The sequence below is a fragment of the Rhinopithecus roxellana genome, chromosome 2 (assembly GCF_007565055.1).
Source record: "Rhinopithecus roxellana isolate Shanxi Qingling chromosome 2, ASM756505v1, whole genome shotgun sequence".
Lineage (NCBI taxonomy): Eukaryota > Metazoa > Chordata > Mammalia > Primates > Cercopithecidae > Rhinopithecus > Rhinopithecus roxellana.
The window spans coordinates 64,331,797-64,353,689 of NC_044550.1; the positions used below are offsets into that span (position 1 = coordinate 64,331,797).

General features: G+C 36.3%; 1 protein-coding gene and 1 pseudogene across 2 annotated transcripts in view; both read left to right on the forward strand.

Annotated features, from left to right (window-relative positions):
* HSPA4L (heat shock protein family A (Hsp70) member 4 like) overlaps nt 1-21,893 on the forward strand; it is a 56,270-nt gene that overhangs the window by 14,540 nt on the left and 19,837 nt on the right. For both annotated transcript variants that reach the window (XM_010375040.2, XM_010375041.2), the window contains exons 5-12: nt 2,651-2,750; nt 3,270-3,403; nt 5,439-5,683; nt 5,824-5,900; nt 6,864-7,015; nt 7,467-7,573; nt 9,772-9,905; nt 19,851-20,050. In XM_010375040.2, coding sequence (XP_010373342.1) covers nt 2,651-2,750; nt 3,270-3,403; nt 5,439-5,683; nt 5,824-5,900; nt 6,864-7,015; nt 7,467-7,573; nt 9,772-9,905; nt 19,851-20,050 — 1,149 coding nt within the window. The remainder of the gene's footprint in view (nt 1-2,650; nt 2,751-3,269; nt 3,404-5,438; nt 5,684-5,823; nt 5,901-6,863; nt 7,016-7,466; nt 7,574-9,771; nt 9,906-19,850; nt 20,051-21,893) is intronic.
* Nucleotides 16,920-17,604, forward strand: LOC115894565 (annotated as a pseudogene).

The following is a 21,893-nucleotide window of genomic DNA, read 5'->3' on the forward strand; positions in this document are numbered from 1 at the left end:
AAAAAATTGCCTTACTTGCTAAAGTTTAGGATTGAATTTCCCATAAAATCAGTTATGATGAGCAGTGACTCTTGAAAAACTGTTATGTAACTAGTGACTGCTGCTGTCTTATCCCTAAGAATCTTCTCAGATAGCAATTAACTTCCCACCTGTAAGGACCTTAACATTTTATAGCAAAAGTTGAAAATTTCTAGTTGGGAATTTGAGGTTGTGTATCAGGGGAAAAAAATTCTTTAAGGATTCTTAACAAAACATTTAAATTATTTACCCTGTCTTATCTCTTGAGGTCCCATTAAACATCCTCAAGTGGTTCTTTACCTACATGTTAACTAAATTGATAAATTCCTACTATTAAACTTGACTACAAAAGTTCAGGAGTCTCATGTCATCAGAAAAACAGAATTGGATTATGAACTTTTCAGTGAGTTTAGTAATCAATTTTTTTTCATAGGCATTTGGAATTTTTTAATGGGAGAAAAATATTAGAGCTTAATATTTTATTTTCTAGCCATTTAGTAATAGCAAATAATAGAGTTTACCATTGACCAGGCACTATTTATTGGCATTTTAACCCATTTAATCTCAGAAGCAATCTATGAGGTAGTGATATTATTAACCCTACTTTTACAGATTCAAAAAGTGGGATACTGAGATGTCAAATAACTTGCCCAAAATCGACACAGCTAACTAATACAGTGTTAGAGCCACATAGTTAATTCCCAAGCCCATGCTCATAATTGTTTTACTGCCACTTGAAAGGATATATTAGAATCATACAAATTTTAAAGATTCATCTTAAATTCAAATCCATTTCTATTTAATTATACATGCTTTTACTTTTGTGTCAGAAATTCATGTCAGAACAGAGTAATACAAACTTTCGACCATTATTAACTTTGTGGTTGGTGCAGTAGATCCATTGTAAGCTCTACAGGGACAAGTATTTTTTCTGGTTTGTGCACTATTTTCCTGGTAACTAGAAAGTACCTGGTTTGTAAGTGCTCGATGAATATTAAATGAACCGTGCATTATAACTTAGATTTTTGTCAGGAGGATAATACCAAATCAGATAAGCAAGTTTATTGAGCAAAATTTAAATTCTTTTCCTGTTGTTAATCTATTCAATGAAATTTCTAAATTCATAAAACAGTAAAATTAAAGGAAGCTACTTACTTGAAACTTAAAACTGGAAGAGCCCAAGTTATTTTATATGTAAATACACTTAATAGCTTTTTAGAAATTGGTCTATATGCCAAATTAAAATACTTGTTAGTTTGATAAAACTAGGGTTTATACATATATACATCTTTATACATTTTAAGACTGAGTTTAATTTTTAAATGGAGATATATTTAATGGGCTGGGCATAGCGGCTTATGTCTATAACCCCAGTACTTTGGGAGACCAAAGCAGGAGGATTGATTGAGGCCAGGAGTTGGAGAACAGCCTGGGCAACCATAGTGAGACTCGTCTGTAGTTTTTTTTTTTTAATTAGCCAGGCATGGTGGCACACACCTGTAGTCCCAGCTGCTCAGGAGGCTGAAGTGAAAGGATTGCTTGAGCCCAGGAGTTTAAAGCTGCAGTGAACTATGATTGTACCACTGCACTTCAGCCTGTGAGGCAGAGCTAGACACAGTCTCTTTCAAAAAAAAAAAAAAAATTATATATACATATATATATATATATGTGTGTGTGTATGTATGTATATTTTTTAATATTATTTGGTGATTTTTAAAGGAAATTCGTATTTATCACAAGTTCCCTACAATATAGTTCCCCTCCTTTGAAATATAATTGTTTTAAACAGTTGGAACTATATTCTTCTGGTTGGTTGTATATATACACAATAATGAAGTAATGTTATACGTGCCCTTTTTAACACAATATAGAATTCCTTAACAATTCAGATCTACCTGATTCTTTGTAACAGCTACATAGGATTCCATTATATGGATATACCATAATATATTTCTATAATCTCATTTTCAGACTCGTGAATTTTCAGTTTTTTATTATGAAAGATGAGCAAATATATATATATATATATATTTTTTTTTTTTTTTTTTTTTTTTTTTTTGAGGCGGAGTCTCGCTCTTTCGCCCAGACTGGAGTGCAGTGGCCAGATCTCAGCTCACTGCAAGCTCCGCCTCCCGGGTTTACGCCATTCTCCTGCCTCAGCCTCCCGAGTAGCTGGGACTACAGGCGCCCGCCACCTCGCCCGGCTAGTTTTTGTATTTTTAGTAGAGACGGGGTTTCACCGTGTTAGCCAGGATGGTCTCAATCTCCTGACCTCGTGATCCGCCCGTCTCAGCCTCCCAAAGTGCTGGGATTACAGGCGTGAGCCACCGCGCCCGGCCGCAAATATATTTTTAATAGATCAGACTAACACAGGAAGTATTTAGATTAACAAAACTTAGGCAACCCTGCCATATTACTTTACTTTAAATTAGTATTCATACTTTAGGTCAGATCTTTACAGCATAGAAATTGTCAAACTTAAAAAATAAAACACTAGTATTTTTCCTCTTTAATTAGAACATCATTATTTGCTTTATACTGTACATAAGTTTTAGGGTAATTATTTTATATTTTTCAGTTGACAAAATGTTTAAGTAAAACATTATACTTAACTGTTGTTTTTAAATACTAGATTCCTAGCTTTTTCACTGATGCCGAGAGACGATCTGTGATGGCTGCAGCCCAGGTTGCAGGGTTAAATTGTTTAAGGCTGATGAATGAAACTACTGCAGGTAAGCACTTTGCAATTTGAAAATCACTGTAAGCAAAATACTATTGTAGTGTTTTTTCTAATTAATAACAAAGCATTATTTTTTTTTAACTCTGAGGCAAGAGGATTGCTTGAGCCTGGGAGTTGAAAGCTGCAGTGAGCTATGATCATAGCACTGCACTTTAGCCTGTGAGGCAGAGCTACACACAGTCTCTTTAAAAAAATTATATATACATATAAATACGTGTGTGTGTGTGTATGTGTATGTACTGATTCTTATAAGCTTGTTACTTTGTAGTACAACTTTTTGGCAGAGGTTAAATGTCTTAATGGCTTTACAGATCTTTACTATTACAGAGTTGTAGTTGAGTAAGGAAAAAGTAAAGTTAAAACATTATTAACCAAATTGTGAAAAGTTAATTTACTTTGAAGATAATATGTATTACTGTACTGCATGTTAAAGTACAGTGTCAAAGTGACATTTCTTGTTTTCCAAGTAATTACTATGCTAGAATTAACATAATTCTTTGTTCTTATACAGTTGCACTGGCGTATGGAATTTATAAACAGGATCTTCCCCCATTAGATGAGAAACCAAGAAATGTAGTATTTATTGATATGGGACATTCTGCCTATCAGGTCTCGGTTTGTGCTTTTAACAAAGGAAAACTTAAAGTAAGTAAATACATGGTTTGTTATATTTACATATATTAAGAACACAGACTAAAGAGCCATAATAGCTAGGTTTGAATCCTGGCTCTGCCCCTTTATGACTTCAAGCAAGTTACTTAATCTCCCTAAATCTTAAGTTTGTTTATCTGAGACCAACAATAGTAACTATCTCATATAATTTTTCAGGACAGCCGGGCGCGGTGGCTCAAGCCTGTAATCCCAGCACTTTGGGAGGCCGAGACGGGCGGATCACGAGGTCAGGAGATCGAGACCATCCTGGCTAGCACGGTGAAACCCCGTCTCTACTAAAAATTACAAAAAACTAGCCGGACGAGGTGGCGGGCACCTGTAGTCCCAGCTACTCGGGAGGCTGAGGCAGGAGAATGGCGTGAACCCGGGAGGTGGAGTTTGCAGTGAGCCGAGATCCGGCCACTGCACTCCAGCCTGGGCGACAGAGCGAGACTCCACCTCAACAAAAAAAAAAAAAAAAAAAAATTTTCAGGACAAAATGAGTTAATGTGTACAAAATTCTTGGAATGCCTGGCATACGGTAGCTGCTGTAATATATATTAGCTATTTTTATTGTTGTTTCTATTGTTAGGTTGTTAATGAAGTCATCTATCAGGGAGCATAAATTATCCATAAATATAATTACAGGAAGCATTTTCTAAAATGATTCCCATTGATTATAGAAACCTTTCTATCCAAGCATTCTAATCATAATTTTACTTCTATGTGCTTCTTACAAATTAGGATTTATAATCATTTTTGCATTGATTCTTTTGTCCAGACTTATGGTCTCTCTCCAGTATGCAGAGAGAGTAGAGTTTACTTAGGAGATAAACTGCAACACTGCAAAAGTATTCTGTTTTAATTTGTATTACTATAATAACATCTTTGTAATCAAAAAATTAAAGGGAAATGACTCAGACTGAATGTAGGGTAATGTTCAGTATAAATTGACTTAATCCTTGGCGTTTAGTCTTACATATTGACTTACTTTAAAACGAACTTTTTTTTCCTTCCTTTTTAGTAGGTAACTTTGTAGTGAAATACGATTTTTAGATCACAGACCCCTTTGAAAATCTGATCAAGGCTGTAGCCCTTCTTCCCGAAATACACACTTGTACTAGTTACATACCAAGATAATTTTGCATTTAATTTTGGGTAATACTAGACTCTATGAGAGGTCTATATATGGATTCTCCATGCTAGTCTGTGGGGCGACATTCCACACAGATTGCACTCATATGCTCCTGTGATATTTACCACCATACTACCACCCCACCACCCACCTTGTAAAGAAAGAGCTGCAAAACCACACCAACAGTAGGATTCTTTATTAGTGACTGTTGTAAGTAGTCATTTTACCCTAGGGAGAGAGCCTAGATGTTTGGTCCTATGTTTTCAAGAACTATGATGTTGAATTTATGTGACTCCCTTCTGCTGGGAAGCCTGTTGCTCAACCAGCTGGTTAAATTGTTACCTGGTTTTTTCTGTTGGTTAGTTTTTGGTTGTGTTTTTTGTTTTTTGTTTTTGTTTTTGTTTTGTGATAGTCAAAAGGCCTAATTTCTGATCTGTAAATTGACCAATTATGGTATTTTATATTTAATCTTTGAATCTGCTTTTCTTGGATGTTTTGTTCTCGTTTATATGCTTAGGACTGTTTCTTTACTCTCTTAAACTTGGTTTAGGTCTATCTTTTCAGTGCTGTTGTAGAACCAAGTGAGTGAGATAATGAGGCTTTAGTTGTTGTAATTCAGTTATTTCTGAATTAGAATTCTTTTAATTATGATATATGGATCTGTAACTATAAAGTAGAAAATTCAGAATAAGGAAATACATTGGCTAAATGTAAGTGATAATTTAACTCTGATTCCACATCCAGCACCCCTGTGATTGGACAAGTTTTTTTAGAGTCATTTTTATTTTTAAACTTTTTTATTTTAGAGGTTTTTCTTTTTTTTTCTTTTTTTTTTTTTTTTTTTGGAAGAATCTATAATTCTGAAAATACAGTTCTGCTTTTTCAATTAAACAGGTCTTGGCTACTACCTTTGATCCATATTTGGGTGGCAGGAACTTTGATGAGGCTTTAGTAGACTACTTCTGTGATGAGTTCAAGACCAAATATAAGATAAATGTGAAAGAAAACTCTCGGGCCTTGTTGCGTTTATATCAGGAATGTGAAAAACTAAAGAAGCTAATGAGTGCAAATGCATCAGATCTTCCATTGAACATTGAGTGTTTCATGAATGACCTTGATGTTTCTAGTAAAATGAACAGGTACCACGTATGTTTTTAGTTTGAAAAGTGTTTACTTATTTTATAATGTTTAGATCATATCTGATTTTTTTGTTGTTGTTTTAGAAGATATGTTCAACTTTTAATCCCAGAATAATGAATTTTATTTTATTTTCTCACAGGGCTCAATTTGAACAACTGTGTGCTTCCCTTTTGGCCAGGGTTGAACCCCCTTTAAAAGCAGTAATGGAACAAGCTAGTAAGTGGAAATTACTGGACTATCAAAACTGTACCATAATGTTGCCTACCTAGCAGGGGTAGATAATGATAAAAGAATAAACTTTGTTTTTTAAAAAGATTTATACTTCTCATTTTAGAGAAGAGGATTATAACTCATTATTCATAAGAGTAAGGCACTATAATTCTGAGTTTATGGGAATTCTTCCTGGCTCTTTTTATGGTTTATATCATAAATCTCATGCTAGTTCTGGCCAAGCATGGTGGATCATGCCTGTAATCCTAAGACTTTGGGAGGCTGAGGTGGATCACCTGAGGTCAGGAGTTCAAGACCAGCCTGGCCAACATGGTGAAACCCATCTCTATTAAAATTCCAAAAATTAGTCAGGCATGGTGGTGCACACCTGTAACGCCAGCTATTCAGGAGGCTGAGGCCAGAGAATCACGTGAACCTGGGAGGTGGAGGTTGCAGTGAGCTGAGATTGCGCTACTGCACTCCAACCTGGGCAACAGAGTGAGACTCTGTCTCAAAAAAAACAAAAAACAAAAAATGAAAACAATAACAAAAAGACTCATGCTAGTTCTATTTGGAAGTGTTTATAAACTATAGATGATTCTAAAATGAAATTAATGTAGAAATGGGGACATGATTGCTTTTTCATAAGGATTTTGGTAATCAAAAATATCTTCTATAGGGATTTAGGAGGTAGAAATAAGAAAATTGAAGGACTCTGAAGAGCTCCTTTAAAACCCATGAAGTGCTTCTATTGCCACTCCATCATCTGGACCAAGTTGGACCAAGTGCATTGCCTGTCACATAAATAATATTTATTAAATGTTATCTATTTCTAAAAATTGCATTTTTCTTTCCTTTTATTTTCTGACAAGTAAAAAGTCAATCCACTTTTTAAAAAAGTACTTGACAAAGCCTTCTGTTGAGATTTTTAAAGACTTATGATTTTTCTCAATTAAAAAAATTTTCCAGGCTTACAACGTGAAGACATTAGTAGTATAGAAATTGTAGGAGGAGCAACACGAATTCCCGCAGTGAAAGAACAAATCACTAAATTCTTTCTTAAAGACATAAGTACCACATTAAATGCTGATGAAGCTGTTGCAAGAGGATGTGCATTACAGGTATAATTGTTATTTTATTTTGTAGAGTATGTATTTTGCCAGAAATGAGTGATAGACCCAAAGGGGCCTTTTAATGTTACCTGTTCCACCCACTTATCAATAAGCTAAAGTAAATTGAAGTTATTTCTGATAAATAAGTCTTATGTCTTTCCCATTTATATTTTTAAGCTATAATAGGACAGTGTGTCTGTAACGACACTGAAAGAATATTAATTTTACAAATTCTTGCAGTCTGCCCATTTAAAATCCCTTTAGAGTAAAGATGTTAATTTTTGTAAGGTCACATAAAGAGTACTAAGGCCCTTTTAAATTTTCACTTCTCATTGCCAAAAACCAGTAACTTTTAAAATGTAACAATTGTAATAGGAGGACTCTTAAGCAGTTCAATCAGAGTAATCTAGGGTATGTTTTGTATTTGTTGATTTAAATATGGTATGCATCTTATTTTCAGTGTGCGATTCTCTCACCAGCATTTAAAGTGCGTGAATTTTCCATAACAGACCTTGTTCCTTATTCAATTACATTAAGATGGAAGACCTCTTTTGAAGATGGAACTGGGTAAGTTATTTTTAAAACCTTGATTAGAGCTTGTCGTAAATCTTTAACCAGTTAAACCTACTTTTCTAAATTAGAGAAATTTACACTTCTTAAAATTCTGCCAAATACTTTTAAATAATGTATTAGATAACAAAGAATATAAAAATGATATATCACCTATAAATCATAATGGGGCATATTTTTAAATTTGTGTCTTTTATAAAAGTAAAGCAAGGCTCATTTTCAAATAAATCACAGTATAGAAGTATAAAAAAGACCTGCATTTGTCATATTCTCTCTTAGCCCATTTTACAGACATAAACATTTTTAACAGCTAGTTTATCTGTCCAGTCATTTTCTTTGACTATCCATAAATAAATCATACACTTTCTAAGTACATATAGAATTATCTATAAATCTCTAGTGCAACTTAGCTTTTTAAATTATATTGTGTTTTATTTTTCCATGTCAACACACAGTAACTGTTTTTTCAATAGTTGTATGTGCCATAATAAATTTAACCAATATAGTATTAAGTCATATTTTTGCTATTTTAAACAGTGCTAGTAAGAACATCCTTGTGTACATACCCTTGTTCAGTTGTGCATCGTGTATCTGTAAGATAGCGGTGTAGGAATGGAATTGTTGAGCCAAAGAATATGCACATTATTTTGAGTAATATTGGCAAATTATTCACTAAAAGGATACCGGTTTATATTCGTATTAGTTTTCATGAGATTGCCTATTTTAGCTCATTTTCTCCTGTACTTTCAATGGAACATGCAGATATTTTTTTTAAAAAAAAGTACTTTGTTATTAATGTTTTTGTCTGTCATAAGCTACAATATTTTCATGCTTGTGTTAACGTTTACATTTTTTTCCATGAACTGCCCAGGATTTAGGTAGCCTGCTTCCCTACCAGAATCAAAATTTATATTTCAAACGTTTTACTTGCCTGCTTTTCAGAAGTATAACTTGTACAATGAATAATGGTGTGTTTACATTTTGAAGTTATTTTTAAAATTTTGTTCTGTGTTTATGTACCCCCAAGAAAACGAGATTTTTGTATACATTTCAAAAATACGAATTATCAGCCTTATCTGAATGTCTTGCAAAGGATTTTAATGGCATGTGTTAATGTCAGTTTTTTTCCTTGTAAATTTTTTTTCACCTGTCTGCCCCAGATAATGTCAATTTTGAGGCAAGAATTATTATTCTATAAAATTTAATTTCAGTTTCAAGGTATAAGTGATCCAGAAAAAAAATTGTGAGAAAACATATGGGGGAGCTAAATTGAAAAGTAAATATAGCCTAATGACTACAATAAGAAAGTAGAAGGTATTGGTAGTTTCTTGAAAACTAGAATAGAGTAAGAGATTTATGGATTTAAGATTTTAAAATCTTGCAAACTTACAGTAATAGGATGATAATATAGTATTGAAGATTGGTTTCTGGGCCACTATAACAAATAGTCATAAACTGTTTCTGTTAAACGATTTAAGAATAGGAATTGCTATGTAGATTTTAAAAACTCCCTGTTTTGGTGGGGTAAAATACTGCAAAGGACATTGTTATATCAACTGAAAAATAAATGGAAATATGAATAGTTCAGCATCAGAGAATATCCCTATTAGGATGCACACTGACGTTTTTAGGGGTAAAGGACCATAATGTATGTATAACCCTCAGTTGGTTCAGGAAAAATATACACAGAAAGTGTGTACACTCAGATGATGAAACAAATGGAGTAAAGTAGCAAATCTAGGTAAAAGATATACAAGTGTTCCTTGTCCGGTTTTTAATTTTGCACCTTTCTGTAGGTTTAAAATTATTGGCAAACGAAAGTTTCTATTAAAGGTAGCCAGAATTAAAAGGGTAATAGGCAAGTATTTTAGAAGTTAATGGGTAGGACTTGGCCCTCTGATGTGAGGAAAAAAACTCTACACATTGACTTTAAAATATACGTATTCTCAGGTAATTTTTCTTTTTTTAATAGTATACAGTTGTCCATTACTATGATAGACATCATGAAAGCTTTGAGCCATAAATCTGTCACAATGCATGTTTAGAACAAAATCAATAATTGTTTTCTCTTTTTATTTGTGCAGAGATTTTTGCAGTTGCTGCTAATGGATTAAGAATAAAATGGATTCAGTAAATAGGTTCATAGGCAACTTTTTATTTGTTTCTAAGTGAGTGTCTTTCCCACTCCATTTTAGGGAATGTGAAGTTTTCTGTAAGAACCATCCTGCCCCATTCTCAAAAGTCATTACTTTCCACAAGAAGGAAACATTTGAACTAGAAGCATTTTATACTAATTTACATGAAGTGCCTTATCCTGATGCAAGAATTGGTAAGAGAAAAAAAAAAAGTTTTCGATAACATTTTGGCCTTTTATAAATAATGTGTTATTTTAGAATCAAGGAAACAAATAGACATTTCAGCTAAGCCAGTACTGGACTTCTAAAGAAAGATATTTATACTCTTTTTTAAAATGTGCGTTTGTAGTGCTCAGTTTATTTCTATAATGACAGCAGGGTTTATTACAGTTGGCCATCAGTATTCATGAGTTTGGCATCTGTAGATTCAGCCAATACTAGGAAAAACGAAGTGTCTGTACTGAACATGTCTAGACTTTTTTCTTGTCGTTATTCCACTACTACATATAACTACTGACATACCATTTATTTTGTATTAGGTATCATAATTAATCTAGAGATGATATAGCCTTAAGAGTATTTGGGAGGTTGGGTTGTATGTAGGTTATACGCAAAATACTGTGTCATTTTTTTTTTAATTATACTTTAAGTTCTAGGGTACAATATACACAAAATACTGTGTCATTTTTTTTTTTTTAATTATACTTTAAGTTCTAGGGTACATGTGCACAAAGTGCAGGTTTGTTACATATGTATACATGTGCCGTGTTGGTGGGCTGCACCCATTAACTCGTCATTTACATTAGGTATGTCTCCTAATGCTATCCCTCCCTCCGGCCCCCTCCCCACAATAGGCCCCGGTGTGTGATGTTCCCCTTCCTGTGTCCAAGTAATCTCATTGTTCAATTCCCACCTATGAGAGAGAACATGCAGTGTTTGGTTTTCTGTTCTTGCGATAGTTTACTGAGAATGATGGTTTGCAGCTGCATCCATGTCCCTACAAAGGACACGAACTCATCCTTTTTATGGCTGCATAGTATTCCATGGTATGTATGTGCCACATTTTCTTAATCTAGTCTCTCATTGATGGACATTTGGGTTGATTCCAAATGTGATTTGGATCTCTCATTGATGGACATTTGGGTTGATTCCAAATCTTTGCTGTTGTGAATGGTGCTGCAGTAAACATACGTGTGCATGTGTCTTTATAGCAGCATGATTTATAATCCTTTGGGTATATACCCAGTAATGGGATGGCTGGGTCAAATGGTATTTCTAGTTCTAGATCCTTGAGGAATCGCCACACTGTTGTCCACAATGGTTGAACTAGTTTACAGTCCCACCAACAGTGTAAAAGTGTTCCTGTTTCTCCACATCCTCTCCAGCACCTGTTGTTTGACTTTTTAATGATTGCCATTCTAACTGGTGTGAGATGGTATCTCATTGTGCTTTTGATTTGCATTTCTCTGATGGCGAGTGATGATGAGCATTTTTTCATGTGTCTGTTGGCTGTGTGAATGTCTTCTTTTGAGAAGTGTCTGTTCATATCCTTTGCCTACTTTTTGATGGGGTTTTTTTTTCTTGTAAATTTGTTGGAGTTCTTTATAGGTTCTGGATATTAGCCCTTTGTCAGATGAGTAGATTGCAAAAATTTTCTCCCATTCTGTAGGTTGCCTGTTCACTCTAATGGTAGTTTCTTTTGCTGTGTAGAAGCTCTTTAGTTTAATTAGATCCCATTTGTCAATTTTGGCTTTTGTTGCCATTGCTTTTGGTGTTTTAGACATGAAGTCCTTACCCATGCCTATGTCCTGAATGGTATCCCCTAGGTTTTCTTCTAGGGTTTTTATGGTTTTAGGTCTAACATTTAAGTCTCTAATCCATCTTGAATTAATTTTCGTATAAAGAGTAAGGAAAGGATCGAGTTTCAGCTTTCTCCTTATGGCTACCCAATTTTCCCAGCACCATTTATTAAATAGGGAATCCTTTCCCCATTTCTTGTTTTCATCAGGTTTGTCAAAGATCAGATGGCTGTAGATGTGTGGTGTTATTTCTGAGGGCTCTGTTCTGTTCCATTGGTCTATATCTCTGTTTTGGTACCAGTACCATGCTGTTTTGGTTACTGTAGCCTTGTGGTATAGTTTGAAGTCAGGTAGGGTGATGCCTCCAGCTTTGTTCTTTTGACTTAGGATTGTCTTGGCAATGCGGGCTCGTTTTTGGTTCCATATGAACTTTAAAACAATTTTTTCCAATTCTGTGAAGAAAGTCATTGGTAGCTTAATGGGGATGACATTGAATCTATAAATTACCTTGGGTAGTATGGCCATTTTCACGATACTGATTCTTCCTATCCATGAGCATGGTATGTTCTTCCATTTGTTTGTGCCTTCTTTTATTTCACTGAGCAGTGGTTTGTAGTTCTCCTTGAAGAGGTCCTTTACATCCCTTGTAAGTTGGATTCCCATGTATTTTATTCTCTTTGAAGCTATTGTTAATGGGTGTTCATTCATGATTTGGCTCTCTGTCCGTTACTGGTTTATAAGAATGCTTGTGATTTTTGCACATTGATTTTGTATCCTGAGACTTTGCTGAAGTTGCTTATCAGCTTAAGGAGATTTTGGGCTGAGACAATGGGGTTTTCTAAATGTACAGTCATGTCATCTGCAGACAGGGACAATTTGACTTCTTCTTTTCCTAACTGAATACTCTTTGTTTCTTTTTCTTGCCTGATTGCCCTAGCCAGAACTTCCAACACTATGTTGAATAGGAGTGGTCAGAGATGGCATCCCTGTCTTGTGCCAGTTTTCAAACGGAATGCTTCCAGTTTTTGCCCATTCAGCATGATATTGGCTGTGGGCTTGTCATAAATAGCTCTTATTATTTTGAGGTACATTCCATCAATACCGAATTTATTGAGAGTTTTTAGCATGAAGGACTGTTGAATTTTGTCAAAGGCCTTTTCTGCATCTATTGAGATAATCATGTGGTTTTTGTCTTTTGTTCTGTTTATATGCTGGATTATGTTTATTGATTTGCGTATGTTGAACCAGCCTTGCATCCCAGGGATGAAGCCCACTTCATCATGGTGGATAAGCTTTTTGATGTGCTGCTGGATTTGGTTTGCCACTATTTTATTGAGGATTTTTACATCGATGTTCATCAGGGATATTGGTCTAAAATTCTCTTTTTTTGTTGTGTCTCTGTCTGGCTTTGGTATCAGGATGATGTTGGCCTCATAAAATGAGTAAGAGAGGATTCCCTCTTTTTCTATTGATTGGAATAGTTTCAGAAGGAATGGCACCAACTCCTCCTTGTACCTCTGGTAGAATTCGGCTGTGAATCCATCTGGTCCTGGACTTTTTTTGGTTGGTAGGCTATTAATTATTGCCTCAATTTCAGAGCCTGCTATTGGTCTATTCAGGGATTCAGCTTCTTCCTGGTTTAGTCTTGGGAGAGTAAGTGTCCAGGAAATTATCCATTTCTTCTAGGTTTTCTAGTTTATTTGCATAGAGGTGTTTATAGCATTCTCTGATGGTAGTTTGTATTTCTGTGGGATCGGTGGTGATATCCCCTTTATCATTTTTTATTGCGTCTATTTAATTCTTCTCTCTTTTCTTTATTAGTCTTGCTAGCGGTCTATCAATTTTGTTGATCTTTTCAAAAACCCAGCTCCTGGATTCATTGACTTTTTGGAGGGTTTTTTGTGTCTCTATCTCCTTCAGTTCTGTTCTGATCTTAGTTATTTCTTGCCTTCTGCTAGCTTTTGAATGTGTTTGCTCTTGCTTCTCTAGTTCTTTTTTTTTTTTTTTTTTTAATTATACTTTAAGTTCTAGGGTACATGTGCATAACGTGCAGGTTTGTTACATATGTATACTTGTGCCATGTTGGTGTGCTGCACCCATCAACTCGTCAGCACCCATCAATTCCTCATTTATATCAGCTATAACTCCCAATGCAATCCCTCCCCCCTCACCCCCCCATGATAGGCCCCGGTGTGTGATGTTCCCCTTCCCGAGTCCAAGTGATCTCATTGTTCAGTTCCCACCTATGAGTGAGAACATGCGGTGTTTGGTTTTCTGTTCTTGTGATAGTTTGCTGAGAATGATGGTTTCCAGCTGCATCCATGTCCCTACAAAGGACACAAACTCATCCTTTTTTATGGCTGCATAGTATTCCATGGTGTATATGTGCCACACTTTCTTTTTTTTTTTTTTTTTTTGAGACGGAGTCTCGCTCTGTGGCCCAGGCTGGAGTGCGGTGGCCGGATCTCAGCTCACTGCAAGCTCCGCCTCCCGGGTTTACGCCATTCTCCTGACTCAGCCTCCCGAGTAGCTGGGACTACAGGCGCCCGCCACCTCGCCCGGCTAGTTTTTTGTATTTTTTAGTAGAGACGGGGTTTCACCGTGTTAGCCAGGATGGTCTTGATCTCTTGACCTCGTGATCCGCCCATCTCGGCCTCCCAAAGTGCTGGGATTACAGGCTTGAGGCACCGTGCCTGGCCGTGCCACATTTTCTTAATCCAGTCTGTCACAGATGGACATTTGGGTTGATTCCAAGTCTTTGCTATTGTGAATAGTGCCGCAATGAACATACGTGTGCATGTGTCTTTATAGCAGCATGATTTATAATCCTTTGGGTATATACCCAGTAGTGGGATGGCTGGGTCATATGGTACATCTAGTTCTAGATCCTTGAGGAATTGCCATACCCTTCTCTAGTTCTTTTAATTGTGATGTTAGGATGTCAATTTTAGATCTTTCCTGCTTACTCTTATGGGCATTTAGTGCTATAAATTTCCTTCTAAACACCGCTTTAAATGTGTCCCAGAGATTCTGGTATGTTGTATCTTTGTTCTCATTGGTTTCAAAGAATATCTTTTTTTCTGCCTTCATTTCATTATGTACCCAGTAGTCATTCAGGAGCAGGTTGTTCAATTTCCATGTAGTTGAGTGGTTTTTATTGAGTTTCTTTGTCCTGAGTTCTAGTTTGATTGCACTGTGGTCTGAGAGACAGTTTGTTATAATTTCTGTTCTTGTACATTTGCTGAGGAGTGCTTTACTTCCAACTATGTGGTCAAGTGTGATGTGGTGCTGAAAAGAATGTATATTCTGTTGATTTGGGGTGGAGAGTTCTGTAGATGTCTATTAGGTCTGGTGGTGCAGAGTTGTGTTCAATTCCTGGATATCCTTGTTAACTTTCTGTCTCGTTGATCTGTCTAATGTTAACAGTGGGGTGTTAAAGTCTCCCATTATTATTGTATGGGAGTCTAAGTCTCTTTGTAAGTCTCTAAGGACTTGCTTTATGAATCTGGGTGCTTCTGTATTGGGTGCATATATATTTAGGATAGTTAGCTCTTTCTGATGAATTGATCCCTTTACCATTATGTAATGGCCTTCTTTGTCTCTTTTGATGTTTGGTGATTTAAAGTCTGTTGTATCAGAGACTAGGATTGCAACCCCTGCTTTTTTTGTTGTTTTCCATTTGCTTGGTAGATCTTCCTCCTTCCCTTTATTTTGAGCCCATGTGTGTCTTTGCATGTGAGATGGGTCTCCTGAATACAGCAAACTGATGGGTCTTGACTCTTTATCCTATGTGCCAGTCTGTGTCTTTTAATTGGACCATTTAGTCCATTTACATTTAAGGTTAATATTGTTATGTGTGAATTTGATCCCGTCATTATGATATTAGGTGGTTATTTTGCTCGTTAGTTGATGCAGTTTCTTCCTAGCATTGATGATCTTTACATTTTGGCATGTTTTTGCAATGGCTGGTACCGGTTGTTTCTTTCCATGTTTAGTGCTTCCTTCAGGATCTCTTGTAGGGCAGGCCTGGTGGTGACAGAATCTCTAAGCATTTTCTTGTCTGTAAAGGATTTTATTTCTCCTTCACTTATGAAACTTAGTTTGACTGCATATGAAATTCTGGGTTGAAAATTCTTTAAGAATGTTGAATATTGGCCCCCACTCTCTTCTGGCTTGTGGAGTTTCTGCCGAGAAATCTGCTGTTAGTCTGATGGGCTTCCCTTTGTGGGTAACCCGACCTTTCTCTCTGGCTGCCCTTAACATTTTTTCCTTCATTTCAACTTTGTTGAATCTGACAGTTATGTGTCTTGTAGTTGTTCTTCTCGAGGAGTATCTTTTGTGATGTTCTCTGTATTTCCTGAATTTGAATGTTGGCTTACCTTACTAGGTTGGGGAAGTTCTCCTGGATGATATCCTGCAGAGTGTTTTCCAACTTGGTTCCATTTTTCCCTGTCACTTTCAGGCATACCAATCAGATGTAGATTTGGTCTTTTCATATAATCCCATATTTCTTGGAGGCTTTGTTCATTTCTTTTTACTCTTTTTTCTCTACATTTCTCTTCTGGCTTCATTTCATTCATTTGATCTTCAATCACTGATACTCTTTCTTCCAGTTGATCAAGTCAGTTACTGAAGCTTGTGCATTTGTCATGTAGTTCTCGTGTCATGGTTTTCATCTCTATCAGTTCATTTATGGTCTTCTCTGCTTTGATTATTCTAGTTATCCATTCATCCATTCTTTTTTCAAGGTTTTTAGTTTCTTTGCACTGAGTACGTAGTTCCTCCTTTAGCTCTGAGAAGTTTGATTGACTGAAGCTTTCTTCTCTCAATTCGTCAAAGTCATTCTCCGTCCAGCTTTTTTCCGTTGCTGGCGATGAGCTGCGTTCCTTTGGAGAGGGAGATGCACTCTCATTTTTTGAATTTCCAGCTTTTCTGCACTGCTTTTTCCCCATCTTTGTGGTTTTATCTGCCTTTGGTCTTTGATGATGGTGACGCACTGATGGGGTTTTGGTGTGGGTGTCCTTTCTGTTTCTTAGTTTTCCTTCTAACAGTCAGGACCCTCAGCTGCCGGTCTGCTGGATTTTGTTGAGGTCCACTCCAGACCCTGTTTGCCTGGGTATCAACAGTGGAGGCGCTATGTCATTTTTTAAATAAGGGACTTGACTACCAGAGGATTGCTTGAGCCCAGGAGTTGAAGACTAGCCTGGGCAGTATAGTGAGACCCCGTTTCACTCAATGCAAAATGATGTGTACAAGGTTCTTGCATCCTCAGAGAGACCGGGGACCAATCCTCAGTAGATACTGAGGGGACAGCTATATTTCTAATTCACTTTTACTTCTGTATTTAAAATGCTTTGCAAAAATTAGCCGGGTGTGGTGGCAAACACCTGTAATCTCAGCTACTTGGGAGGCTGAGGCAGGAGAATTGCGCAAACCCAGGAGGCAGAGACTGCAGTGAGTTGAGATTGCACCACTGCACACCAGCCTTGTCGACACAGCAAGACACCCTCTATAAAAATAAAATGCTCTGTAACTGTCCTGAAAGGTTTGTGGAATAATTATTTTTTACTGAAAAACTTTAATCAGTAGATTGAAATTGTGCTGCCAGACTGACTGTATATTCTAATTTTAAACTTTATGTTCACTGGCAACAACTAGAATGACTATTACTGGATTAATATGAAAGTGAGTGCGATTGGAAGGTGAGGCGGTCCCGGTGTTCTCGCGTCCCAGGTGATTATGAAGTGCTGACCAGTTGCCACTGGACGTAATTGAAACAAAATAGGAAAATTGCAGCAAACTCTTCAGGACAAGGTTTTCAAAACAAGTTGCAATCTTGGCAGAACTGGACAAAGAGAAAAGAAAACTACTTATGCAGAACCAGTCTTCAACAAATCATCCTGGAGCTAGCATTGCACTCTTGAGACCCTCTCTTAAGGACTTCCAGGATCACGCTGAGCAGCAGTATATTGCAGCCCAACAGAAGGCAGCTTTGCAGCATGCTCATGCACATTCATTTGGATACTTGATAATTCAAGACTCTGCATTTGGGAACCTGATTGTTCCTGTTTTACCTCGCCTTGATCCAGAATGAAGAAAATATTTGTGATGGAAAAGTGATTTTGTAATATCAAATGCCAAAGCTACTATCATTCAGTGCTAGATGAACTGTGACTTTAAGAATTTTGGTGAACTTTGATGTTTTTTGTTTGTTAAAGGAATGTGCAAGTGAAAGCAGAAGGAAGGGTAACCAGGATGATGACAGCTGTGGAAGCTGTATGGTCCAAGGAATTGAATATGTACTGTGACTGTTACTTTTTGTAATGCTGTTTAACTCTCAATCATGCTCTGAATTGGATGGTCACAAAAACATTCCCCAACCCCTAGCAAGTTTGACTGAATATATGATGCCCACAGTAGATTTTCAAGAATCATTTATAGTACTTAACTTTAAAGAAAGGAGTACTTTTTAAAAATGAACCAATAGGCTTAAATCAGTTACATCCATATTTGCTGTTTATAGGATTGGTGTCAGCGTCCCTTTTGAGTTTACAGTCAACCTGTATCATCCTGAAATATTCTTTGTGAACTCATAACTACTTCCCCCTTTCTCATTTTAAAACAAACCCCAAGAATAAATTACTAACCAGTCTTAACCATCTTCTATAAACATATTCCCTTATAAATGATGTGACTAAATGCAATTAAAAATAATAGAAAAACAAAGAAAGTGAGAATAGGAGATTGTAATATCCATTTTAACTGAGTAATCTTTTCAGAAGATATAAAATGAAATTATTTTATAACATTTAAAAGGATTTTCAAGTTTTATATTTTTGTCTATGTGCTGCTTTATAGACTAAGAAGGGGACAGCACAGATATAAATATTTCAAGGATATAAAGCAGTAAAATTATTGAACATTATATTAGTTTGCTAGGGCTGTTATAACAAAGTACCACAAGCTAGGTGGCTTAAACAGTAGAAATTTGTTGTCTCAGTTCTGAAGGTTAGAAGTCTGAAGTCAAGGTATCTCTAAATACAGTCACAGTCTGAGCATGGTGGCTCATGCCTGTAATCCTAGCACTTTGGAAGGCTGAGCCAGGGGGATTGCTTGAGCCCACGAGTTCAAGACCAGCCTGGGCAACATAGTGAGACCTAATCTGTACTAAAAATCAGAAAAATTAGCTAGACATGGTAGCGTGCACCTGTAGTCCCCGCTACTTGAAGGCTGAGGTGGGAGGATTGCTTGAGCCTGGGAGTTTGAGGCTGCAGTGACCTATGATCATGCCGCTGCACTACCGTCTGGGTGACAGAGTGAAACTGTGCTTCAAAACAAAACACACATAGTCATGTTCTGAGGTACTAAGTACAGTGTGGGAGCAGGTGGGGGGCAAAATGTAACCCATAAAAAAGTCATCCAAGTTTTTTACTACCTGGTTTTACTGCCTAATATTCTCTCTTCTACTATAGATAATATTTATATGAGATTTCTTTAGAGAAATAAAACATCAGTAGATTTCTTAAAGCATTGATAATAATCTCTACAGGTATTTTGCTATAGGAAAAATAAAAAAAATTGGAATTGCTTTATTTAAGAATTACCGGCCGGGCGCGGTGGCTCAAGCCTGTAATCCTAGTACTTTGGGAGGCCGAGACGGGCGGATCACGAGGTCAGGAGATCGAGACCATCCTGGCTAACACGGTGAAACCCCGTCTCTACTAAAAAATACAAAAAACTAGCCGGGCGAGGTGGCGGCGCCTGTAGTCCCAGCTACTCGGGAGGCTGAGGCAGGAGAATGGCGGGAACCCGGGAGGTGGAGCTTGCAGTGAGCTGAGATCCGGCCACAGCACTCCAGCCCGGGCGACAGAGCGAGACTCCGTCTCAAAAAAAAAAAAAAAAAAAAAAAGAATTACCAAGATGGTTATGATTTGTAAAGCTTATATCAAAAAAGGTAATATCTATTTTGTTTTCAAATTCAGAATTTGAATTTTGTTATTTTGGTTTTGGAGTAGCAGTATTATAACTTACTGCCTTTGAATCAAATTGTCCATGGTTAAATTCCCAATGCTTTCTTTTTTTTTTTGTTTTTTTTTTTCCTACTTCGATGATTTTGGGCAGGTTACTTAAGCTTCCTGAGACTTAATAACAGGTTTGTTATCGTTTATAAAAGATAATCTGGGGGAAGTACCTGCCCCATAGTGATCAATCAGGATATGATCATAATTATTGCCAACATGATTATTTGCCAACATCTTAAAGATGATAGCCAAATTATTCAATGAATTGAATAAGTTAATCTGAGGCTCACATACTGATTGGAGTTCTTTTTTCCTTAAGGGAGCTTCACTATTCAGAATGTTTTTCCACAGTCTGATGGTGATAGTTCCAAAGTGAAGGTTAAAGTTCGTGTTAACATCCATGGAATCTTCAGTGTGGCTAGCGCATCAGTAATTGAGAAGCAAAATTTGGAAGGGGATCACAGTGATGCTCCAATGGAGACAGAAACTTCATTTAAAAATGAAAACAAAGATAATATGGTATGTAGAAATTCTTTCTCAATGTTCTTATAATAGATAGTATATACGGTATATCTTAATCATAATTGGGACTTTAATAGTTGAATACATTACTCTCTGAGGTTTTGCTTTGATTTTCTGCTGTGGGAATCAGTGTAAAGTCTTTTGATAAAAGCATTAAGGAATAATACTATTTTCAATGCTTTATGTCTTTCACGTTGTAATATACTTTTTAAGAGTTTTGGTGCATCTTTCATAGTATTACATGGAGCATGTGAACCTGGAGTTCTTTCCTACATTCTTAACTTCCATTAAAACATGTATTTTATTATGGCTAGATTTTTAGCTTACAGATAAACCACATCAGAATGATAAATTTTGAACTCTACGTTCTTTTTAGATAGAAAATACATGCTTAATAAAGAATGTTTCAGGGTTTATTTGGGGGACATCTGAGACAGTTAAACAGAGAAATGTGCTGTACATTCAGTAATGTTAAAGTACAGATTTTTAAATTTTTTCTTTATTAAAGAGTGACACTGAATTTACTATGGGGATATTATAGATGAAGGAATCTTAGGAGAACTTTATTGTATTTAATTACACAACGTTTTCATCTTTTTATGTGCACTCCTCATGAATTACTTTTGTGCATTATTTTTAATGGCATTTGTTAATTACAATTGGAAATCTGCCCTAGATTTGCTTTTGTCCTATTTTAAGACAGTGCCTCCCTTTTTTTAAGGTTGCTTTTTGTTTTTATTAATAATTACTATGCATCTTTCTTCCAAATTGATCAGAATTCAACCACTAGCCCTTTAAACTACTTCATTTAAGGACTATGGTTTTTTCTTTCAGTCTTTCCATGTATTATTTTGTAATCGCTTTCTTATTTGAATTGAGGAAGAGGAAGTGTCTTTATCTGTTAGTGAAGATAGTTTTTCATAAATTAACATAATAATTGGTGAAAAGTTAATATTTCCAGTTATAATCCACAATAACTTAGATATGTAAATTTAATCCATTAAGATTTATTTTTACTGAAATTGGAAGTACTTTGTATGCTTCTAAGACCAGGTGTTCATAATCATTTATCTTTGTTTTTTTTTTTGTTTTTTTTTTTTTTTTGAGACAGAATCTTGCTCTGTCGCCCAGGCTGGAGTGCTGTGACGTGATCGGCCCACTGCAACCTCTGCCTCATGGGTTCAAACGATTCTCCTGCCTCAGACTCCCAAGTAGCTGGGACTACAGGCGTGTGCCACCATGCCTGGCTAATTTTTTTTGTATTTTTAGTGGAGACGGGGTTTCACTGTGTTAGCCAGGATGGTCTCAATCTCCTGACCTCGTGATCCACCCACCTCAGCCTCCCAAAGTGCTGGGAGTATAGGCGTGAGCTACGGCACCCGGCTCGTTTATCTTTTTTTAAGTATTTCTGCTGAGACCTTTAGTTTTCTTTATATAATATTAGTGAATCCTAGGAACTGAAAATACAACAAGAATAGTATGGCACCCATCTTGTACTTCCCCTGGCATTTCTTATTTGCTGCTTCTGTTTGTGAGCTGGAAATTCAGTTAACCAAACTTTAAAGGATGATTTCTGTATGTGAACTAAGTGGGTTCACATGTGAATAAAGTGCATGGACTTATGACCTCTGCTTTGGTTACTCAGAGACTTACCTGCTTATAATAGTTTTTGGCTTGCTAGAACATTTGCAGGCATTTGAGGTTCCCATACAAGGAATTTCTGGATAGGTGATGTGTTCCTTAATATTTCTTTTACAATGTATGTAATCAAAAGAAAAAGGTAACTAACACAGATCATATACTTGGCATTGTTGGTGAGCACATTCATGTATGTATTTTT